The sequence below is a fragment of the Lithobates pipiens genome, unplaced genomic scaffold (genome assembly GCF_037356315.1).
Source record: "Lithobates pipiens isolate NorthernLeopardFrog02 unplaced genomic scaffold, aLitPip1_a1.2 Scaffold_18, whole genome shotgun sequence".
NCBI classification, from domain to species: domain Eukaryota; kingdom Metazoa; phylum Chordata; class Amphibia; order Anura; family Ranidae; genus Lithobates; species Lithobates pipiens.
The window spans coordinates 336,754,330-336,772,876 of record NW_027507758.1 but is presented as its reverse complement, the minus strand read 5'-3'; the positions used below and the strand labels follow the sequence as shown (position 1 = coordinate 336,772,876).

General features: G+C 44.5%; 1 protein-coding gene across 7 annotated transcripts in view; it reads left to right on the top strand.

Moving 5' to 3' along the window:
• MYO6 (myosin VI) overlaps positions 1-18,547 on the top strand; it is a 416,768-nt gene that overhangs the window by 393,081 nt on the left and 5,140 nt on the right. For 5 of the 7 annotated variants that reach the window (XM_077487353.1, XM_077487358.1, XM_077487357.1 and 2 more), the window contains 3 exons: positions 49-180; positions 2,639-2,665; positions 13,668-13,886. In XM_077487353.1, the coding sequence (XP_077343479.1) occupies positions 49-180; positions 2,639-2,665; positions 13,668-13,886 (378 nt within the window). The remainder of the gene's footprint in view (positions 1-48; positions 181-2,638; positions 2,666-13,667; positions 13,887-18,547) is intronic. The other 2 variants (XM_077487359.1, XM_077487355.1) reach the window with 1 other exon arrangement.

The following is an 18,547-nucleotide window of genomic DNA, read 5'->3' as shown; positions in this document are numbered from 1 at the left end:
CTTGGTAGCATTAACCAAAATATATTTTCTCATAAATCTCTTGAACAGACATTGAGCTTCTGGCAGCATGCAGAGAGGAGTTTCACAGGCGGCTCAAAGTTTATCACGCCTGGAAATCCAAGAACAAGAAGCGCAATGCGGAGACTGAACAGCGAGCTCCAAAGTCGATTACAGACTATGGTAAGTCTGTCATTTAGGAATGCAGAATGTTAAGTTCTTATTGTAATTATTTTCAACACCAGTATATTTTGATATGGAAACTGTTTGAAAATTAAGAAAGCTAGCAAAAGTGGGCCTACCAGAATGAGCAAAGTTAGGAATATTCCTAACAATGCTAAATAAATGTTTTAGTTGGAAGTATGGGCAGGGGAGGAGGAATTTTTTTTTATACAGGTTTGACCTAGAATCAAACTTCTTCCCATAGCACACACTTTCTGAAGATGTGCATAGGTATTTTGCACTTTATTAGATATGTTAGTTTATTCTCTTGGATTTAAATGACATGTTCAGTTTAAGTCTTCCACCCTCGAGATCAAAGTTTGGGTGGTAGTAATTTGTATTAGATAAACTGTGTTGAAAACACATTTAGGTTATTATGAGCTGGACTACAAGTTAATAGTTGTCGTTGGGAAATTCTGTGTAAACTTCAAGTTGATGAAACCGAGGGAATTTATGTTCTATTTTTTGATAAATTTGAACCCTTTGTTCCTTATCGCTATAATTAGCTGAGTCTGATGCATTAAAAAACATTAATATACCATTTCCAGATACATAGATGGTCACTGGGACAAAAAGGAATATGCCTTTCTGAAGTCAATTTAAAGTAGACTGATGTTTTATTTAATGTGAATTTGTCATCTACAGTTGTGCTCATAACTTTACATACCCTGGCAGAATTTGATTTCTTGGCCATTTTTCAGAGCATATGAATGATAGCAAAAACATTTATTTCACTCACTGTTAGTGTTTGGCTGAAGCCATTTATTATTAATCAACTGTATTTACTCTTTTTAAATCATAATGGCAACATAAACTACCCAAATTACCCTGATCAAAAGTTTACATACCCTGGTGATTTTGGCCTGATAACATGCACACACGTTGACCCAAAGGGGTTTGAATGGCTATTAAAGGTAACCATCCTCACCTGTGATCTGTTTGCTTGTAATTAGTGTGTGTGTGTGTGTGTGTGTGTGTGTGTGTGTGTGTGTGTGTGTGTATAAAAGGTCAGTGCATTTCTGGACCCCTGACAGACCCTTGCATCTTTCATCCAATGCTTCACTGATGTTTCTGGATTCTGAGTCCTGGGGAAAGCTAAAGAATTGTCAAAGGATCTGTGGGAAAAGGTAGTTGAATTGTATAAAACAGGAAAGGGATATCAAAAGATATCCAAGGAATTGAGAATGCCAATCAGCAGTGTTCATACTCTAATCAAGAAGGGGAAAATGAGGGGTTCTGTTGAAACGAAACCACTGTCAGGTAGACCAACTAAAATTTCAGCCACAACTGCCAGGAAAATTGTTCGTAATGCAAAGAAAAAAACACAAATAACTTCAGGTGAAATACAGGACCCTCTGAAAACATGTGGTGTGGCTGTTTCAGATGGGCTGCCTGGTTAAGTTGTCAGAAGGAAGCCATTACTACACAAATGCTACAAAGTATCCCGCTTACAATACGCCAAACAGCACAGAGAAAAGCCTCAAACCTTCTGGCACAAAGTAATTTGGAGTGATGAGACCAACATTGAACAACCATAAATGCTACATTTGTAGAGAAGTCAACAAGGCCTATGATGAAGGGTACGGAGGTGGATCGCTGATGTTTTGGGGATGTGTGAGCTAAAAAGGCACAGGAAATTTTCGGCAAGATGAATGCAGTATGTTATCAAAAAATACTGGAGAAATATTTGCATTCATCAGCCAGGAAGCTGCGTATGGGACGTACTCGGACATTCCAACATGACAATGATGCAAAACACAAGGTCAAGTACACCTGCCATTGGCGCAGCAGAATAAAGTCATGATTCTGGAGTGGCCATCTCAGTCTCCTGACCTCAATATCATTGAGCCGCTCTGGGGAGATCTCAAACGGGAAGTTCATGCAAGACGACAGCCCAAGAATTTACAGAAACTGGAGGCTTTTTGCCACGAGGAATGGGCATCATCTGAGAAGATAAAAAACCTCACCCACAAATACCACAAAAGACTTTAAGGTGTCATTGATGTTAAAGGGGGGAATACAAGGTATTAAGAACTGGGATATGTAAACTTTAAATCGGGGTCATTTGGGTAGTTTCTGTTGCCATTATGATTTAAAAAGAGTAAACACAGTTGATTGATCATAAGTGGCTTCAGCCAAACACTAACCATGAGTGAAAGAAAAGTTTTTGTGTTATTCATATTCTCTGTAAAATGGCCAAGAAATCATAAATTCTGCCAGGGTGTGTAAACTTATGAGCACAACCGTATTTTACTTAACAGCAGGCACTACACGATTGCTCTTCTTCCAAATATTTTGTTTCTAGCTGACCCTTTTTTATAACCTTGTTATTAATAATTTTTAAATGAAGACATCAGTTTAAAGCATTTTAATTTTTATGTAATGTGTTGAATTCAAAATAACTGATATTTATTTACAGATTTTGCTCCATTTATGAACAACGAACGTAAGTGTGGAGATGGTAAACAGACTAACCAGAAGGAAGCGGGAGAGGTGTCTAAACCTTATGCTACTAACCTTTATAACATTTGCTACAGTTATGAAAACCATGCAAACCTTTACATACAAAATGTACTTTTGTGAGTCCTCCATGCATAAGCTTGGGCTGTAATGGAGCCTCCTAAGGCTGGCACTACCTAAACGTGCACTAGTAGAGAAAAGAAAGAAAAGAATGAGGTTTTCTCATACCGACCGTGTGAGCCCTTTGGTGTTTTTAACATAGATGAACAGAATCTAGTGACCAAATGAACGCATCAATATGTACATATGAGAATCTAGAAGTAGGGTGCTGTGAATTTTACAGATTTATATTATTTTATGTGAACTTTCTTAAGGTTCATGGATAGCATCTTACACATTTTTCTTGTTACCCGAGGTTGCGGTTTAACCCCGTGACAGCCAAACAAGTACCATATGTACCATATGTATCATGGCATCAAGGGGAGGGAGGTGTAGGGAGGTGAGGAATGGGTCAGAAACGCTGGGCCAGCTCAGAGAATAACTAGACACTCCTAGAAGAGTAGAGGGCTATGATCTGCAAGGAGGGAAGAGGCTGTTCTAGGAAATTGACTCTTCGTGAAATTGTCTAATATTCTATCAGGTCCAAAGACAACATCACAAGCGAATTAAAATTCGACACCCAGGCTAGTTTTGACACCTCTCTCCTACATGAAAAAATCATAATTTTTTTGCTAGAAAATTACTTAGAACCCCCAAAACCTATATACCCTAGGGAATAAAATGGTGGTTGTTGCAACTTTTTTATGTCAGGTGGTATTTGCACAGAGGTCTTGAGATAGAATTATTGCTCTTACTGGGGAGACATATGGTCGGGGATGTGGTCGCTTTATTTTTATTGTTTATTTTACTTTTATTTTTATATTTTGACACTTTCCCTTTAAAGAAAAAAAATGTATCACTTTTATTCCTATTACAAGGAATGTAAACATCTCTTGTAATAGGGATAGAGCATAACGGGTCCTCTTTACAGCGAGATCTGGGGTCTATAAATACCTAGATCTCGCCTCTAGGCTGGAAAGCCTGAGATAAAAAAGAAACAAAACAAAAAACTAAGAAATGGCAGTGTCTACATCTGTGGAGGTCGCACGTGACATCATAACATCGCACCTGGCCCCTGGAGGTCATAGAAATTACTGGGGACCATCTGGTCCTCGGTCAGCTCTATGGTACACTTCCGCTGCTGGGACGGTTTACGCTCCAGCTTGTCGATCACATGGGCGAACTAGTAGAAGCACCGGACGGTGGCAGGAGAGAGGGGGGACGTCCCCTTCCACCCCCTTTAAAAACAAGTGGCTGAACTGCTGCTATGAATGTTTTTACGATGCAGAGAGTCACCGGCAGAAAAAGGTGCAGGTGCAGACATCATTCAGATATCCCCACTAAAAATCCACAACATCCTATGACATCGTACAGGCGGGAAGTGATTAAGGTGGTGACAGGGTCTTAAAATTATTTCAGAATATTTAACAGTTAAATAATTTACATAGACACACATTAGTTACCCACTTACCAAGTTCCTAAACCATGTTTAATGCTTTGCTCTAAACCCATATACTATTACAACAGGTTTTTTTTTCCCACTCTAATAAGCCTAAATTTGTTTTGCATGGAAAGGTTTTATACTGACTGACATACCTGTAGCAAAGTGCTTGAGGAGTGAGAAGCTGTAATATGGTGCCGCTCTGTATAATTCTCTAACTATCTTGGTGTGGTGCTATACATTGCTATACATCATCAGCTACATGAAAGCTTTGCTGTAAGGAACAGTGATGATGTGTGCACTGCTCTAACCTAAACCAATTACTGGGTCATTGCCAGTATGTAAAGGTTTCTTTTCTCGCTGGTTGGTGCTGCAAACTGCTGTTTGCACGTTATTTTCCTTTCTCTTTCCTTTATGATTAAGTAGTCTTGTGTCATGTTAAGAATACATTGCTGCTCTTGGGTTTGGAAATGTTAAAATAGAAAAGAAAACACAAAGTGGGGTATTTGCTAAAAGCAGAGTGTGCAAAATCTGGTGCAGTTTATTGTCAAAGCTTAATTGAACAAGCTGAAGTTAGAAGCTGATTTACTACAATGCAGAACTGCACCAGATTCTGAGTGTTCGGGTTTTAGTAAATCTCCCCATACACCATTCACATTGCATTTCCTGTCTATATATGCTTGGTGTTGACAGTGTAGTGTTTTCAAATACTTGATTAATTAATTGGTTAACTATTTGCTTGTAATAAACATTGAGTGTTTTCCTAAATCACGATCACGTGGCTTGAGAAATTGTTACCTACCTCTCCCAGATTTACAGCAGATGAGTCTATATGGTTCTTTATTCAGCTTAAAACGATATGCTCGATATGGTTTTCTTTTCTGTACTATGTTTTGATTAACTAAAAATGCTGAAATTAAACTCATTTAGCATTCTCGAAAAAGCATTTTGACAAACAGCTGGTGAACTTTAGGCCCACATGACATTGAAACACATTAGTAAATGCCATGACAGCAGCTTCTATCACCAATATAATTGTGTAATTTTTTTTTTTTTAGTTTGTTTTCCCCTTACTGTAGGGTGGGGGTAGACAAGTTGTAGGTCTTGGGTACAGAAAAGTACACTAGATATTTGTGCACACATTTGACACCCCACCCCCGTACAGTGTGACTCAGTAAATTGTCTGCTATAGGAGCATTGTAAGCCCACACTATCTACAAGATTAAATTTTTTTTATGTTTTTTGTCACCATAAAAAGTGACAAACAACCGAACAATTTTAGAAAACAACTAATCCTATGAATGTACACTTTGACAAAAGTTTAGCTAAGCCATTATAAAAAAAAAAAAAAATGCAAGATATTTAAAAACAGTTGTTGAAATCACAAATACAATCAATAATACCCTATCGTCTTTGCATTGTGGGGGCACATAACATGCACTCCAAGACCAAAAAACTCCACCTATTTTGCCCCTTTTTTGTCTTCTAGCATTTTCTGATAGATGGCTGTTTGTTACCACCAAGCTATGGCATTCCTCTGATTGCCAGCCCTGTAACACAGTCACAAAAGTGATTGTGTGGTGTCACAAGAGTTTTGTTAAAACGTTAGTCTGCATTTAGGCAGGTGAAGGTTAGAAAGCATGTTAACAATGTTAACAGCGGCCCTCCCGGGGGGTCCCGGCGGCCCGGGCTGCTGGGGCGGGACATGCACCTGCCGGGCATGAGGTTCTTAATATGTATACCAATGCTGGTGGAAATGGAGGGATCTGCAGGTGCACGCGCCCCTCACATGCATTATGGCGTCCCTTAAGATTTTGACGTGGAACGTTAGGGGTCTGGGAGATATAGCTAAGCGGGCTGCGGTCCTGTCCCATGTTAAGTCTCAACGGGCAGAGGTCTCAATCCTGGTTGAAACTCACCTAGTGGGACAAAAACAGATGTGTCTTAAGAAACCGTGGGTGGGCTGGCTCTATCAGGCCCCCCACGCCTCGAACTCCCGGGGTGTGGCGGTCTTGATCGCTAAAACAGCTCAGTTTCAGCTGCATGACCTGCAATCGGACCCCCAGGGCCGCTTCTTATTTCTGCACGCCACTATTGGAGGTCTGGAGCTCCTTATCCTTGCTTTTTACATCCCCCCACCATTTACCTTTACCGTGTTGCAGCAGGGTATTACATTTATGGCCCGGTACCCCTCGGTGCCTGCTGTTTGGGCAGGGGATTTCAACTTGGTTATAAACCCCCTACTGGATAGGTTGAGCCCTCTGGCCTCCTCACCCCCGTCCCTGGGTGTCACTAGGTTTGGGAGGTTTCTAGCGGAATTTGCCCTTACGAACACATGGAGACACAGACATCCCTCGTTAGCACATTATTCTTGTTTTACTCCCTCCCGCTCTGCCATGTCCCGCATAGACCTGATCCTTATCTCGCCCCCTCTCCTTCCCCACCTCCTGGACGTGGGGTTTGAGGCCAGGGTGCTCTCCGACCACTCCCCCTATTGGGTCCGGTTGCATCTGCCGAACCTCCCTGGGCCCCGCGGTTGGAAACTTAATCCCTTCTGGCTCACTGTCCTGCTGGACCTGGACTCCGTCCAGCGTGAGTGGGACCATTTTTTCCCACACCAACGCTGGCTCCGCCTCGTACGGCTCTGTCTGGGAGGCCTTCAAGGTACATGCCCGCATGATTCTCACCTCACGCATCTCCAGGCACAAGGCTTCCTCTAAACGCCTACTTGGACAAGCGGAGGAGCGTCTGCATGCCCTTGAACTGGCATTTCAGGCTGACCCGTCAGAGGCTAATGCCTCCCTGATGAGGCTGCAGGCCAGGGTCACAGACCAACTCCACCACGAAAAGGCTAGACAAGGCATTTTCTACGCTAAACAACGCTTGTTTGAATTCGGGGAGCGCACGGGCAAATTACTGGCCTACATGGCCCATCTGGATCACCGGCCCCCGGTGGTGGTGTCCCTTAGGAACGCCAGTGGGAGTGTCATCACTGATCCCGACATGGTGGCGGAGGAGTTTGGGTCCTTCTACTCGGGCCTGTACTCCTCCGCCGCACAGTACACCCAGGATGAGCTCGAAGCGGTCCTTGGTACTGTTCCCTTCCCCTCCCTCACGCCCATGCAAAAACTCCAACTCGAAGCGCCCATCACCTCTGACTGTGTAGCGGAGGCCCTGTCACTACTCCCTACTTCCAAGGCCCCGGGTTCCGACGGCCTGCCCTTGGAGTTCTATGCCCAGTTTAGTGAGACCCTGATCCCCCAACTGACCAAATTATTCTCGCACATATTTGATTCTGCCACCCTCCCTAGATCCATGGGTGAAGCCCTAATAGTCCTCATACCTAAGCCGGGCAAGGACCCGATGCTCCCCGAGTCATACAGACCCATATCCCATCCAATTAGATGTAAAGATTTTGGCCAAAATCCTTGCCCTACGCCTAAACAAAGTAATCCACTCCCTGATACACCCCGACCAGACCGGGTTTATGCCCTAGAGGAACACGGCTTTCAACCTTCGGAGGCTCCACATGAACCTCCAGGCCCAACACTCTGACATTGGCTCCAGGGTGATTGTCAGCCTGGACGCCGCCAAGACGTTTGATACCGTCGAGTGGCGTTACCTCTGGGAATGCCTGCGCAGATTCGGAATAGGTCCCAACTTTATTAAATGGCTCCAGCTACTTTATTACGCCCCCATGGCGCGTATCCAGGTAAATGGTTGGGTCTCCCCTTCCTTCTCACTCTCCCGGGGGACACGTCAGGGCTGCCCCATCTCGCCGCTCCTTTATGCTTTGGCGGTGGAGCCCCTGACCATGGCCCTCAGGACCCACCCTGACATCCGGGGTTTTCGCTGCGGTAACCTGCATGAGGTGGTCAGTCTCTACGCGGACGATATGCTCCTTTATTTGGCGGATGCTGGCCCCTCATTGCAGGCGGCCCTGCGAACCATCACGGCCTTTGGAGCCTTCTCTGGGCTTCAGATTAATTGGACCAAGTCCCAAATACTACCGTTAGACTTGGGGCCTCCCACCGCCGAGCAGGCGGCTCTCCCGCTTGCTAGGGCAAGTACCATTAAATACCTTGGAGTGCACGTCTCCAGGTCCCTCCCAGACTACCTTGCCCTCAATGTCGAGCCCCTATTTGACACCCTAAAATCTAAAACGCAAATATGGTCCCGTCTCCCCCTGGGGGTGATGGGCCGAATAAATTTAGTCAAGATGATACTCCTCCCCAAGCTTCTATATGTTTTTTGGCAGTCACCAATACGCATCCCCCTCCGCGTATTTAAATCTCTGGAATCGATCCTTAACACGTTTATTTGGGGCTCGTCCCGACACAAGTTGCCGTGGCGGGTTTTAAAATGCCCGTCGGATTCTGGCGGGACCGCCCTGCCAGACCTTTTCCTCTATTATATCGCGTCACAACTCTCCCACTTTTTCCATTTCCACCACACGGACAGAACCCGATACACTGCCTTGGTATGCTCACAGATCCCAGGCCCGCTAACTCACCCTTTTCAACTTTTGTTTTGCAACTTCCCCCTCCCACCCGCTCCAAGGGACAGGCACCCCATGCTTTCTCACCATTGTAAAATCTGGCACCTTGCAACACGGCTGGGTCAGACCCCTTCCCCCCACTCTCACACGCCCCTCTGGAATAATTCTGATATGCCAGATCTTGCCCTCATCCCGGATCCCGGGCTGTGGGCAAACAGGGGGGTCATCTATCTCTCACAGGTAGTCTCCAACGGGATGGTTAAATTGTTCCAGGACCTTAAGGACGAATTCGACCTACCCAATTACATGCTATTCCGTTATCTTCAACTCCGGCACGCGCTCCACACCCAGTTTACCAATCGTATCCCGAGAATCGGAACTCCGGCGTTGGTTGACCTAGTGCTGGGTTTCCGAACATGCACAGTTAATTTCACGGCTGTATACCTACCTTCTGGCTCCCACTGCCTCGGCCGTGGCCTCTCAGGTCCATTCTCGGTGGGAGGGTGATCTTGGAGCGGTGTCGGATGAAGATTGGGACGAAGCTCTAGCGAACCGCAAAATAGTGTCACCTAAACTCTCGGACCGCCTCACCCACCTCTATGTCCTGCACAGGTCTTATCTTACACCTCATCGTATAGCCAAATACAGACCTGACCATGACCCCCGCTGCCCCCGCTGCGCCTCCTCGGGTGCCTCCTTTTACTTTGGGCATGCCCGATTATACAGGGATACTGGGCACAGGTCGTCCAGTTCATCCACGACCGCATGGGCTCCCCGGTGTCTCTATGCCCTAGACAATGTCTCTTCGGGCTCCTCTCGCTGTCTGACGGCGAAAAGTATCTTAATATTTTTCTGCATGAGACTTTGTTTCAGGCCAGATTGCAGATCGCCAGAACATGGTTGAGAGGATGTCCCCCTACTATACAGCAATGGATCAGAGCGATCAATGTCACTCTCCCCCACAAGAAATTGCTGTACACTCACAGGGGCTGCCCCCATAAATATAATAAAATTTGGGACAGGTGGTTGGAGGACTCCTCCACCTGTAGTGTCGAGGGCTAGCTGGTTTCAATCAGGTACACTTACGGATTTTTCGCGGGGACTGCATCCCCCTCCTCACCATACATCCTTGTTAAAGCCTTCTCATTGCTATGTGTCCCATGTGTCTCCCTTTGCAGTTATCTGTATATTTCAAGCAATTGTATGTGAAATGCACCTGTTAGTGTTGGTAGTGCCTGTTGCGCTACACAGTGTTGTCACTATCCTGTTTACTATGCTCAATAAAGCTGCTTTTTGAATCGAAAAACAATGTTAACAGCTTGCCTAATGGAAAAAAAAAAAAGCTAAGGATCAGGTGACCACATATAGGTTGTCGTTTTTCTAATGCTTGTGCCTGATAGAGGCAGGGGACCCTATGAAAATTCCTTTTTTTTCCAGCATATTTATGGGTGGGGCCAGTTAGAAGCAAAAAAAAATGCTTAGCAGAGTTTGACATTTCCACGTAAACCTTTTGATTTTAAATAAAAAGGCACCTGCACTTTGTAAGCATCCCGGAGAGCTCTTTAACCTAAAGCTTTCTAATATGTTTATACTGACTTGAATTAAAGTGAAGGGCCTACCTGCTGCTAACCACCCTCCCTCCCCCCCTTATTGCCATTCAAGCTACCCATCAATTTTAGGGGTCAGTAGTGTGACCCAAGATGTGGTAAGGGGCAGGCCAGCCCAGGGCTTTGCTTCCTCAAGTTGATATGCATATGCCAATGGTTATGGACTTCCCAATAGCACTTAAGTAGAGCAGAAAAAGCACTTGGAGAGCAGGTAAGGGCATCTGAATGCCATTGTGCTGCTATATAAAGCATAGCTAAACCCAAAAATCTACTATATTGCAGCATACCAATCCTTAGATCCCTTTCATACTGGGGCGTTTTGCAGGCACTATAGGGTTAAAAATAGCGCCTGCAAACAGCCCTAAAACTGAAAACCCGAGGGTTTTCACACTAGAACAGTGCGCTGGTGGGGCGTCAGAAAAAAGTCCTGCCAGCAGTTTCTTTGGAGCAGTGAAGGAGCGGTGAACTCAGAGCTCCTCCACCACACCTCCCCATTGAAATCAATGGGGCAGCGCTGCTATACTTCTGGCAAAACGCTGCTGCGGTGGCATTTTGTGGGCAGATTTAACCCCTTTCGGCCACTAGCGGGGGGTTAAAACCACCCCTGCTAGCGGCCGAATAGCACCGGTAAAGTGTCACTAAAAATATTGCCACTTTACCGCTGACACCCGGGGCGGCACAGTGTGGAAGGGGTCTTAAATGTGGTGGCTGCATTTTTTTTTTTTGTTTTTGTTTTTTTGGTATTTTTCCATCATTTTCACCTGGTGATCTGGGAAATAAATCTGTTATTTTTCAATTTTCTTTTAACAGACTAAACTGTCTAGCAAAAGTGGCAGTTAGAGGGTTGGGAAAAAGCACTCAACACTAATGTGGGTGCTTACAATGGTCAGCTTGTATTCATTTAGTTAGAAACTGCAAGTGCTTCTGATTATATTGAACAGAGACACTCCCCTTCAGGAATCGGTATGCCAATTCAGCTTTTTTTTTTTAAGAACAAAAACGGGCAGAACTCTGTTCCAAAGTTTAACCTAGTTTTTTTTTCTCAACAAAAGTAGAGTTGCTCTTTAAAAATGAAAGGTAGTTGGTAAGAAACTTCAACACACCTATTTTCCCTTCAGCATGAGAGAATAGATCTGCAAGCATTTTAAACTTATTTGCAACTATAATTGCAGTGGTGTCATAGAATTGTTATAACATTATGCAAAACATTCATGAAAATAAAGCCTAGGGTGCCTGCTACAGACGGCTTACCTGCAAATGATTCCTGAATATTTACCCATTCCCTTCTGTAAAAACTCAGACCTAGCTCACATAATTCTTAAAGGTCTAATTGAGCTTCATATTATTTCAGCAAATATAAGGGAAAGTACTGAGCCATGTAATATAATTTCATCCTTTTTAAAAGTACACCATTTTTCAAATTTAGACTTGAAAGCCAAGCGCTATAATAAAGTAAATGCTACATAATATGACAAACTTTAGCTCTAGGCAATAATACTGCAGAATGGACAAAAAGCAATACAGGCCCATTATCCTGTATGAATTTCTAATGCAGTATCGATGGCCATTAGGAAACTAGGCACGTAGTATAGCTAATGGAGAATTTTTATGTCATTTTATGCTCTAGGTAGGATGGATCGAATGTACACCAGGCCTGCAGTCAGTATCTCTGTTAGTCAATGAAAAGGATCCCTATACGGACTGACTTATAAAAAAAAAAATGCATTAACCAATCAGCAGTCTTATGTCATTGACCTAAGTGCATCAGTTATCTTTGTACTGCTGTAACGGGTCTGTAAACATCTATATTAAGTTGTACAACATGCAGGATTTCTTTGCATAAGAACATTCAATAACGTGGGGTTGATTCCTCACTTTGCAATGGTACACTGAACCAATCATATGCCTATTTATGCTCTAGTGGCCAATGTAAAATAGTAGGGCTATTATTTAATCCACCCTGCATACAACCCTGTCACATTTTAATCATCAGCGGAAGATATTGCATTGTTCCACTGCATAGTAAGGTTTCAAGGGCGCCGATATGGCATACAGTACTCGCTGAGATTATGATGAGCAGCTAGGTCAGGCATGTCCAGAGTCCGGTCCACGGGCCGCAATTGGCAATCCGGTTTCAGGCGGCCCGCCTGGTAATTTTGACATGTATATCTTTTGTATATCTTTTGTGGCCCCCAACGCATCCCCGAGCACCAGGGGCCACAAAAGATATACTAGCTGGCTGCCTTGGAGGCGGCGGGATGAGCGCCGTACCTACAGGAAGAGAATTTCCTCTGTAAAAGGAAGTCCCGTCTCCTGGGCTGCCATTGGACAACTGTTCTGTCCTTCACAGGAGGTGGGACTTTGCATTAAAGAGGCCGCTGAGGAAACAGGAGTTTCTCCTGTATGTCTGTCGGCACTCATCCCGTCCCCCTCCCTGCAGCAGAACCCATGTGGGTTCTGCTGCATTCAGGACAATGTGGGTTCTGCTGCATTCAGGGCAATGTGGGTTCTGCTGCATTCAGGACAATGTGAGTTCTGCTGCATTCAGGGCAATGTGGGCTCTGCTGCATTCAGGGCAATGTGGGCTCTGCTGCATTCAGGGCAATGTGGGCTCTGCTGCATTCAGGGCAATGTGGGCTCTGCTGCATTCAGGGCAAGGTGGGTGCTGCTGCATTCAGGGCAATGTGGGCGCTGCTGCATTCAGGGCAATGTGGGCGCTGCTGCGTTCAGGGCAAGGTGGGCGCTGCTGCATTCAGGGCAATGTGGGCGCTGCTGCATTCAGAACGATGTGGGCGCTGCTGCATTCAGGACAATGTGGGTGCTCCATTCAGGACAATGTGGGTGCTGCAGATGGGCACTGGTTAGGCTGCATTGATGGGCACTGACCCTTATTTTGCTTCAGTTCTTTCTTTAAAATTTAAGATTTCTTTTCCTCTTAAAGTGAAGGTGCGTGTTATAAGCCGAAAAAGACGGTATATCCAAATAACATGCCTAAGCTCATCTCTTCACCACACACAGCCACAAAGGCAAGAGAATTCTTGTTGGGCAGTGTATTAGTGCTCGAACTAGCACACAGACCGAATTTTAATGGTTCAAAGAAAGTCAGGCAAAAATGGTCGGCACGCATGTTCACTTTTGTCAAATCTGGCCCTCTTTGAAAAAAGTTTGGACACCCCTGAGCTAGGTCAACTGAAAAGCCCTTCATTAGGCATCATTTTGGTACAGCTATATTAAAAAAAAAATTATGTCACCACTATGCATGTAGCTCAATTGTTATATGACTGGAGGCAATAAAAAAAATGAAATTTTACATTTTTGATGAATAATTTTTGTTTGTATGTAGCCCAACAGAATCCAGTTGTACAGCTGCCTGCCAGGCAACAGGAGATTGAAGTAAACAGGCAACAACGTTACTTCCGTATTCCATTTATTCGTCCTGCTGACCAGTACAAGGAGCCTCAGAACAAGAAGAAGGGTTGGTGGTATGCACACTTTGATGGCACATGGATTGCTCGTCAGATGGAATTGCACCCAGACAAACCTCCCATCCTGTTAGTTGCAGGTGCGCTCCCTTATTTTTTAAAATAACAAAGTAAAATGTATTTGTATTAGAGGTACGTTAAAGAAATTTTGAAAGTGCACTAATAGTTAGCATTCATTTTTTTTAATGGTATGTTTTTTGTGTAATTATATGAATTGCACTCAATATTTTATTTGATTAACTTTCAATAAAAACTTTGGTAAATTAAAAAGCCATGAAACAAGTATAGCCTTTTATGCATTTCAGATGTATTAATCCATTTGAGGAGGCCCCCTCCAACCCTGTTCAACCAGAGGCGGGAACTGTTTTTTTTTTTTTTGTACCTTCAGCTTATATGTAATGTTTTTTTTTTACATAATGGTATTTTTTTTTAAAGCCTATGAGCCGGTTCACACAGGGGCGACTCAGATCCGACTTCAGGTTGCCCCTAGTCGCCTCAGGTCGGACAACATGTAAAAATCAATGTAAGTGAATGAGAGCCGTCTTAATGCACACTACTGAAGTGGCTCTGACTTCAGAAACGGTTCCTGTACTACTTCAATCTGACTTGTAGGCGACTGGTACCCATTGATTTCAATGGAGGTCGCCTACAAGTCGGATCTCCGTCTATACGGAGGCGACTCTCACAGAATTATCAGCTCTCAAGAGGGAACTCCACACCAAATTTATTTAAAAAAAAGGCCCTTAGGTCTGGTATGGATTCTAAGGAGAACCCCCTACGCCGAAAAAAAACGGCGTGGGGATCCCCCCCAGATCCATACCAGACCCTTATCCGAGCACGCTACCCGGCCGGCCAGAAAAGAGGGTGGGGACGAGCGAGCACCCCCCCCCCTCCTGAGCCGTACCAGGCCGCGTGCCCTCAACATGGGGGGTGCCTTGGGGAAGGGGTTAAAATAGTTTATTGCACAGCTCCGGGCGTCTTCTTCCGTCTTCGGGGGTCTTCTCGCCGGACTCCTCCGCTATCTTCTGCTTACTCTTTTACTAGCGGAGGAGCCCGGCTTTCTTCTTCTTCGACGTGTGTGTGTGTGTGTGTGTGTGTGTGTGTGTGTGTGTGTGTGTGTGTGTGTGTGTGTGTGTGTGTGTGTGTGTGTGTGTGTGTGTGGGCGAGTCCGTTCATTTGAAAAGTACGGCGGATAGTCCGGCAGACTTAGTCCGCCGCAAAAGTACTGTGTGTGGGCAGGTAGCTCGTTCAGAAAGTCCGGCGGTTTGTCCTCCAGACTAAGTCCGCCGGATAGTCTGATAGGTGTGTATGTGGCATAAGTCTAGCCAAGTCATTTTTTTTTCAATACACATCTGAAACAAATAACAAATATAATGCAGCTCACCAGTACTTAGTTGTGCTGGTTGCATTAGGTGTCTTCTAGTTTTTTCCTTTATCTTCAATTGATGAATCTGCCAGTAACACACCTTCTATCCAAGGGTGATAAGGTCCACTCACCCTACTATATCAGGACAACAGACACAGGACAGAATTACAGAAACATCCCCCATCTCCTCCTCTTCATAAAATAGAAGAATGGGGTTTTGTAGTCCTTAAAGCGGAGTTCCACCCAGTTCTGTCTCTATCGAAAGTCAGCTGCTACAAAAAGTGTAGCTGCTGACTTAATAAGCACACGCTGGGCCGTGGGACAGATAAGCGATGGGGCACCTTGCTCCTCTCACCCCCCTGTCCGCGGTGCCGACATTTCTACTGTGGGCACACGACTGTGACAGCTTGTGGCTTCAGCTGGATGTGCACTGTGCATGCGCGAGTCGCACTGTGTGACATGAATGGCCATGCAATCTTCTGGGACCTGTGATATGTCTCGGAAGATTACAGGCAGGGAGGGGCCGCCTAGGAGGAGAGGAGGAGTCGCCTAGGCAGCCTGGAACAGAAGTGGGAGCTGGGTACCTGTCAAAACAACTTTTGGGTGGAACTCCGCTTTAAAAGATATCTATAATAATATAATTATTGAGGATGCAATGCAGGCATTTAGTAAAGAAGTTATTATTTCACAGGATTCTGGCAAGATCTACAAGTAATTTTGCAATTCTTAAACCAATACAACAAAACACTTTCAGCTTTATATATAACAGACCTGAAGAGAACAATGAAGAGAATTTTATTGTTAGGATCGACATAACCTTTAACCACTTGCCGACCAGCCACCGTCATTATACTGCGACAATTTGGCACGGCTGTGCAAATCACCGTAGGTGTACATCAGCCGCTTTAAGAGCGTTGGGGGTGCGCCTGCGACACTGGATCCATTGCATGTGGCCGGTGGCCTCAATGTCCTCCGGCCATCAGATCCCCATCCTGACAGGGGAGGAGAGCCAGATGTGCTGTTCATAGTGATCAGCAACAGCGATCTCTCTCCTCCTCCACTCAGTATATTTCCCCCACAGTTAGAAACACCTCCCTAGGGAACACTTAACCCCTTGATCGCCCCCTAGTGTTACTCCCTTCCCTGCCAGTGACATTTATACAGTAATCAGTGGCTATTTATAGCTCTGATCATTGTATAAATGTCAATGGTCCTAAAAAAAAGTTGCAGATTTGTCCACCTCAATGTCGCAATCCCGCTAAAAATCGCAGATCGCCGCCATTACTAAAAGAAAAAAAATCATAAAAATGACATAAATCTAGCCCATATTTTGTAGACGCTATAACTTTTGCGCCAACCAATATATATACGCTTATTTTGATTTTTTTTTTTAACCAAAACTATGTAGAAAGAATACATATTGGCCTAAACTGATGACACTTTTTTTTTGTTTTTTTTAAATTTTGGGATATTTATTATAGCAAAAAGTAAAAAAATATTGGTTTTCTTTCAAAATTTCGCTCTTTTTCTGTTTATAGCGCAAACAATAAAAACCGCTGAGACAATCAAATACCACCAAAAGAAAGCTCTGTTTATGGGGAAAAAAGTACTTTAATTTTGTTTGGGTATAACGTTGCACGACCGTGCAATTGTCCCTTAAACCAATGCAGTGCCGTATCGTTGTGGCCTGGTCATTAAGGCAGCAAATCCTTCGGTCCTTAAAGCGGAGGTCCACCCTAAAGTGGACCTTCCGCTCATCGGAACCCTCCCCCCCTCCGGCGCCACAATTGGCACCTTTCAGGGGGGAGGGGGGTGCAGGTACCTGTACAGTACAGGTATCTGCACCCACTTCCGGGATAGCTCTCTGCGGAAAGGGGCGTAGATTACGCCCCTTTCCGAAAGTGCCCCGCTGCCTGCTGGGAAACACACAGATCCCAGAGGCAGCGGGCCCATCCTTATTGCGCAGCGCAACTCGCGCATGCGCAGTAGGGAACCGGGAAATGAAGCCGAAAGGCTCCATTTCCTGATTCCCATACCCAAGATGGCGGCGGCAGCACCCGAGAGACGATCGAGAGATCGGCTTCGGGTGCCGACATCGCGGGCGCGCTGGACAGGTAAGTGTCACTATTTTAAAAGTCAGCATCTGCAGTATTTGTAGCTGCTGGCTTTTAAAAAAAAAAAAATGCGGAGTTCCGGCGGACTCCCGCTTTAACCACTTTAGCCCCGGACCAGTTTTCAGCCTAAGGACCAGAGGTCTTTTTACAATTTCGCACTGCACTGCTTTAACTGGTAATTGCGCGGTCATGCAATGTTGTACCCAAACGAAATTTGCGTCCTTTTCTTCCCACAAATAGAGCTTTCTTTTGATGGATTGCCTCTGCGATTTTTATTTTTTGTGATATAAATGGAAAAAGACCGAAAATTTTGAGAAAAAAATATATTTTCTACTTTTTGTTATTAGAAAAATCGAATAAACTCAATTTTAGTCATACATTTAGGGCAAAATTTATTCAGCCACATGTCTTTAGTAAAAAAATGTCAATAAGCGTATATTTGTTTGAGCAAAAGTTATAGCGTCTACAAACTTTTCTGGAATTTACACAGCTTTTAATTTATGGCTGCCTATCTCATTGCTTAAGGTGCTAAAATGGCAGGGCAGTACAAACCCCCCCCCCCCTCCCCCCAATGACCCCATTTTGGAAAGTAGACACCCCAAGGAAATTGCCGATGGGCATGTTGAGCCCATTGAATTTTTTTTTTTTTTTTGTCCCAAGTGATTGAATAATGACACAAAAAAAAAAAAAGTTTACAAAAAGTTGTCACTAAATGATATATTGCTCACACATGCCATAGTTATATGTGGAATTGCACCCCAAAATATATTCTGCTGCTTCTCCTGAGTACGGGGATACCACATATGTGGGACTTTTTGGGAGTCTAGCCGCGTATGGCACCCCGAAATGCAATCACTGCCTTCAGGATTTCTAAGGGTGCACATTTTTGATTTCACTCCTCACTACCTATCACAGTTTTGAAGGCCATAAAATGCCAAAATAGCACAAACCCCCCCCCCCCCCAAATTACCCCATTTTGGAAAGTAGACACCCCAAGCTATTTACTGAGAGGCATGTTGAGTCCATAAAATATTTTATATTTTGCCACAAGTTGCAGGAATGATACAATTTTTTTTTTTTTTGCACAAAGTTGTCACTAAATGATATATTGCTCACACATGCTATGGGCATAAGTCAAATTACACCCCAAAATAAATTCTGCTGCTTCTCCCGAGTACGGGCGGAGGGGCAAAACGCAGGTGCTAGCAGGTATCTGGGCTGATCCCGCTAGCAAAGCGTTTTATTGGAACCCTAAACTGCT